The sequence below is a fragment of the Solanum tuberosum genome, unplaced genomic scaffold, assembly GCF_000226075.1.
Source record: "Solanum tuberosum cultivar DM 1-3 516 R44 unplaced genomic scaffold, SolTub_3.0 scf00266, whole genome shotgun sequence".
NCBI classification, from domain to species: Eukaryota; Viridiplantae; Streptophyta; class Magnoliopsida; order Solanales; family Solanaceae; genus Solanum; species Solanum tuberosum.
Window position 1 is genome coordinate 251,478 of NW_006239201.1, and position 5,806 is coordinate 257,283.

General features: G+C 33.1%; 1 protein-coding gene across 1 annotated transcript; it reads right to left on the bottom strand.

Annotated features, from left to right (window-relative positions):
* Positions 1-219: 219 nt before the first annotated feature.
* LOC102587426 (E3 ubiquitin-protein ligase RING1) lies at positions 220-1,899 on the bottom strand. The gene has a single exon (XM_006358637.2). The coding sequence runs from the start codon at positions 1,705-1,707 to the stop codon at positions 547-549; it is 1,161 nt and encodes a 386-aa protein (XP_006358699.1). The 5' UTR covers positions 1,708-1,899; the 3' UTR covers positions 220-546.
* Positions 1,900-5,806: the final 3,907 nt, after the last annotated feature.

Here is a 5,806-nt window from a genome sequence, read left to right on the forward strand (position 1 = left end):
AAAGAGTTTTGACTTTTGAAAGTAGCATGCTCTTTTAAAGGAACCACAATAAAAGACTGACTACTATTTTAGAACATCGAAGCTCAAAGACACCTACACCTACGGCGCCGAAGAAAGAAAAAGAGTTTACAAATTTGATTCAAAAAAATTAGTATTCACAGCTTAAGTTGCTATCAAAAGAAGCTGGCTGCTACAATTGCCTTTCTATTATTATTACAATTCAACAAAATGACACTAAAAATGTATTGAATTCCATATTTACATATTCCCAACAAAATGGCCTCTTTTTTCTAAGATAAAAATTATGCCATATAGGCCTCATTCTCTCAGGCCAACAATCTTCTACTATTGCTCTAAAATGAACTTTCTAGTGCTCCCACTCAACAAGTAATAATTGAAAAACGACATTATTGTCTTCTTCCTCTAGTCCACTGCTCTACCAATCACACATTCATTGCCTTACTCTCCGACTACTATAGTCTACAATTTTTTTTTTGTTGCGAAGCAAGTAATGATTGAAAATTGGCATTTTTTTCGACTGAGTAATTACCATCTGGTTACTCCATTATGCTCTTCAGGTACCCAATTTCTTCTGCTTCTTCTCAAATACCTACTGAATATTGAGCTGCTTGAAGAAGACACACTCCGACTCCTGAAAACAGCAGATCCAGAACCAGAACCCGATGATTCGGAACTACTGGAATGTATGGATAGAGATCGGCGTTGAGAAGATGGTGTTAATCGCCGGAAAAATGATGTGAAGTTGTTGAAAATTCGGCTTATTCCACTGCCATTTCGACCTGTATTGCTCCTTCTTGATCTCCAAGCTATTCTTCTAGGTACCCCATTGTTAAATCCACCGTCCATCTCTGTATACACTACCGGAAGTTCCCTCTCAGCTCCTCTTCTTCCACCGGAAAATCTTCCCACGGCGAACCCACCTCCTGGAAGTCTCCATATTGTCAATCCCATTGCTTCTTCTTCGTTTCTAGGTCTAGCAATGTTGTCGGAGTTTGTAGTTTCCGTTGATTCCGCCGGTAATTCGTGTCGGCAAACGGGGCACGAATTTCGAAGAGATAGCCATGGAAGAATACAATCGGAATGGTAGATGTGTTTACAGGGCATTTCTCGAGCTTCAGATCCTAAATCGAAAGCTTCTTTACAAACAGCGCAATGGGTCTCGGAATTTACGTGAGTACAAGCTATTTGAATAATCGGCATCGATTCAATCGCTGATTTCGACGCCGGTGGATTTTCCGGCCGACTAAAACCGTTCACCTCGATCTGTGCTAACTGATCAAGTAACCGATCAAACCCAGATCCCATCAAAAACTCCGACATCGTCGGCGGCAACGGCCTGAGACCTGAACCTTCACCATCATCATAATAAAGCTCGTAACTCCGCTCCTCTGCAGCTGCAGCAGCTTCATCCTCCCCAGGAGCTTCAGATGGACTACGAAGAACAATAACCGGATTAAACGGAGATCTATCACCCCGATTACGCCTGCTCCGTCGAGAACCCATGTTCACACTCCGATCTGACTCTGGCCGTTCGTTCCACATGGGAAACCTCCGGCGAGATTCCGGCGACCCAATATTTGCCTCAGCAACTTCTATAAATCCACTATCACAGTGAGGACAAACAACATCGTTCCCAACTGAAATTCTAACAAACCTTGTACACCGGTAACACCAGTACGAAGACATCTGCAGCCGCCGGAGATCCGTCAAAACTTAACCCAATAAACCCGGTTAGATCCGATAACTCAGAACCCCAAATTATGCTCCGATTAGGCTCGCCGGAGAATAAAAAAAAGGTCTCGTAAGAGAAAAAAGAAAAAGTACAGAGAGGAAAATGGGGGAACGTTGAAGAATGTGAAAGGTAAAGAAGAAAGGAGAAAAAAAAGAGAGTTTATAAACACGAAGACGCGTGGGAGAGAATAAGGAGCGTTGTTACTATCATATAGTTCGGTAGTAGTAAAGCGGTAAATACTATTTTATCGTTAATTTTATCGTAATTTTAAATTTTAAATATGAAATTATCTTTAAAGTATTTTGATATGGGTATTAAATATCAAATAAAAGAAAAATAATTATTATCATTTGATTGTGCTAAATATTATTTCATCATTAATTAAGAATTTCACATTTAAGTTTTAAATCTAATATCGGACATCAAATAAAAACACAAAAGAGCATTATTACTATATTTTGGTCATGGTTGAATGGTATATAGACAGGGGAAAGGGGAAAAGAAACATCGTTTTTCAATGTTACTTGTTGGGACGGAGCATAGACAAGCGAGCAAAGCCTATTTGTTGGGACGGAGCATAGACGAGCGAGCAATTGCAAGAAAAGAGGGGAGTCCGTTATAGAGCAATCGACTAGAAGTAGAAAACTGATGGCCTGAGAGGAGCCGGCAACCTCCTTTCACATAAAATATTACTTACTATTTATGCATTGTTAAAAAGAGTTTATGTATATATAATAGATGTTGAACCTCTTCGATTAGTTCGTGTGTTTACTTCTTCAGATTTTGAACATCTTATTAAAAATCTTATCTCTACCATCGTATATAACTCATTAATTTGTTATTATAGTTGAATTCTATGTATGAAGTCATTTTTTATATAGAGCATATAATCGTTGAAAACAAAAATTTTATTGTAAAGTTAGATATTTTAATTATTAAGGTAAGTATTAGACATTGAATAAAAAATTAAAAAGCGTTGATTGTATTTTTGGTGTTAGTGTGTGGTCCACGCGTTGAATGGAGCGCGGTTTATTTAACGGAAGTGGTAGCATAATTAATAGAGGCGGAGTTGTGTTTATATGGCAACTGGCAAAATAGGGAGAAACGGCAATATGTTTAACGGCGTTAGTTGACTGGTCACCATTTTTGGGGGCATTAAATTTTTTTTATTTTCTTCGAAAGACACCTAAGTTTGTTTTGCAAATATGACCCCCCAACAAAGAAAAATTCTACGTAAGAATTTTATTTTTCACTTTTTTTTTAAAAAAAAAAGATAAAATAAAATAAGGTATTTCTTTTTATTTATCATTTAGTGTTTAGAGTCCACATTACAACCCGATTAAATCCAAATTGCACATAGGAGGGCCTATTTAGAGGTGGCGCTCCCAATAAGATTTCTTCATACTTAGAGCTTGAACTCAAGACCTCTAATTAAGGGTGAAACAGTCCTACCGCTACACCACAATTTATGTTAATAGGTATGTTATCAATGAAAGGATAATTTTGTCATTTTTTTTTTGTATAATATGCTAGGTTTTGAAATTTATTGATTTGATTCATTTAATTTTGTATCGTGTGTGCTCATAAAAGAAAAACTTTTTAAAATCTTACTATGAGTGAAGAAATTTCATCTATCAAATAATATTTTAGGTTGATAAATGAAATGACTCATAACGCTAAATGTTTGAAATTTTGAATTTCTTATAAAATTCAGGTAAGTTTTTTTCATTTGAACTAGTTTTTCGAATATGAATGAAGTTCAATACCTAATTTGACAGGATATCAAAGTCAGGTCAAAGTTACCCAAAAAGTTAGACAAATATTAGGAATAGAAATATCTCTAGTCCATGAATGTGTGTGTTGATTTGAACATCAAAATTCTGAATAAAGAATATTTGAATCCAGCCACGAGAAAGCTGATGAATGAAAATTTTGACTCTTCATAAAACTAAAGCTGATGAATGAAATTTTTTACTCTTCATAAAACTTGGGTAATCCTTCTTTTTTACAATTAGTTTTTCGTGTATATATAAATTTAGACCCAAAATCTAATCATAGGTGTGATGTATTAGTAGTTGTTTAAAACTTTAAATAATGGTTAATTTGATAAACGTGGCCAATTTAATTATTTTTTATAAAAAAAAAATAGAAGATGAGGGGCAATAGAAGAAGAGGAGGAGGAAATGGGGGAGGTATTATGCAAATTCGTAAAGGCATTTGAGAAGAACGTTGACCTGACTGAAAATCCATTTGAATTCCGACCGCCGAATTTGAAATACTTTTATTTTATTTTTCACATATAGTCGGCCAGTTAAAAATAAATAAAAAAAGTGTACTTATTATCTATATTTGATTGGTTAAAATTTTTTGTATCCGTTTTACATATTTAATTTTAAAAAAAATATAATTTACTTGAATAAAAAATAATTTTATTATATAAAATAGAGATAAGGTCTATGTATATTAATTTCATTTGAACATGATAATTTCGAATTCATAAAAAGCATTTTCTATAAAAAATCTTTTTATATTCAGGATTTATATTTGAAACTTCTGATTAAGAGAGAATGAATTTATCAATAATTTTATTCATTAAAAAATATTTTCATTCGTACCAAACAAACAATATAGATTCCTCATAGTTAACGCGTTGTGTAATTTTGGTGAATTTTTTCCACGAATGTGTTTGACAATTTAACAACGAGTCACAATCTGTTTGGCATTTAAAATATGTTTACAACTAACCCAACATATTTATTACTCTACTGCTCTAAAATAGATCACTATAATTTAAATTGAATCTAAGGATACTTTTTGGTGTTTGAACTTATTTTCTCCATTTATTTTTATTTGTTCAGTATTAACTTGATATAAATTTAATTTTATTAATTATTTTTTAAATATAATAATTTAATATATTAAAAAATGTACTAGAAAATGACTATAGTTAATAATAAGGATAAATTAGAATATAACCAACAAGGGTTGTGATGGAGTGTCGTTCATCATTAATCAAGAGGTCTCGGGTTCGGTTCTCAAGAATGTAGACTTTCCTATGTGAATCCGAATTTAGTCCTTATTTTTAGTATAATGAGCGAAAAATATATAAAAAATTAATTTCAAGAATAATCAAATCTTATTAAATATTAACTAAGTTGAAACATATAAAAATTTGAATCTTAAAAATTGCCTATGAGGTTTGAAGTTACGATAAACTTTTACTCTCATAACTCTTTTTTTAATTATTTTTTATTCGATGTTCGATATCCATATTGAAGTTCGATTAAATTCAAATTTGTGTTAATAAAATCCACATTATGGAGTAAAATGCTTTCTAACAAAAACGACTCAATATTCAGAGAAATTCAAATTTGAAACCTTTGATTAAGGATAAACTTACCACTCAACAACAACTCTAAGCAGTGACTCTCATAACTCGTTGAATAAGTGTATAAATGTAAATAAACGTGACTATTTAGCATTTTTGTTTCCTCATATAAGAACACGTGCTTGATACCAGTGTTTTAAAAGACTCTGTTGAGACTCGTCTCGGGGCTCGCTCTGGGCCGGGGCTCTAGCAAAACGCCCTGAGACTCAAATGTGGGGCTTAGTTCTGTAAGACTTACGTCCTAAGCGCCCGACTGTACGCCCTAAGCACGTCCAACGCTCGGGACTCGCCTTATTGATCTTACACAAATTATGTGTTAGAAACTTTAGTTAACATTGTTGACCCTCATAATTCTTGAATAAATGAATGATACTTAATTTGTTTTTTTAATCTATAGAGATAAGAATATCGAGAGTAACTCAAATAACAAATTGTAGTATCACATCTGTACTATTTGGTAACACTGTTAAGGTGATGATTTAGTACGTAACATTTCTTTTAAAGTACGTAGCGAAATTTTACTTTTCCACTTATCATTGGTCTTCATGGTTTTGTCAGATGTCTCAAAATTATCATATTTTATTTAGCTATTTAAAAGTAATTTTATTTTTATTCTTGATGGAGTGATGTTTTTATTATAATAGTAGTGAGTTTTATTGATTTTT

Coding starts and splice junctions, on each gene's coding strand:
- LOC102587426 (XM_006358637.2), bottom strand. CDS start 1,707: ATGTCTTCGTACTGGTGTTACCGGTGTACAAGGTTTGTTAGAATTTCA.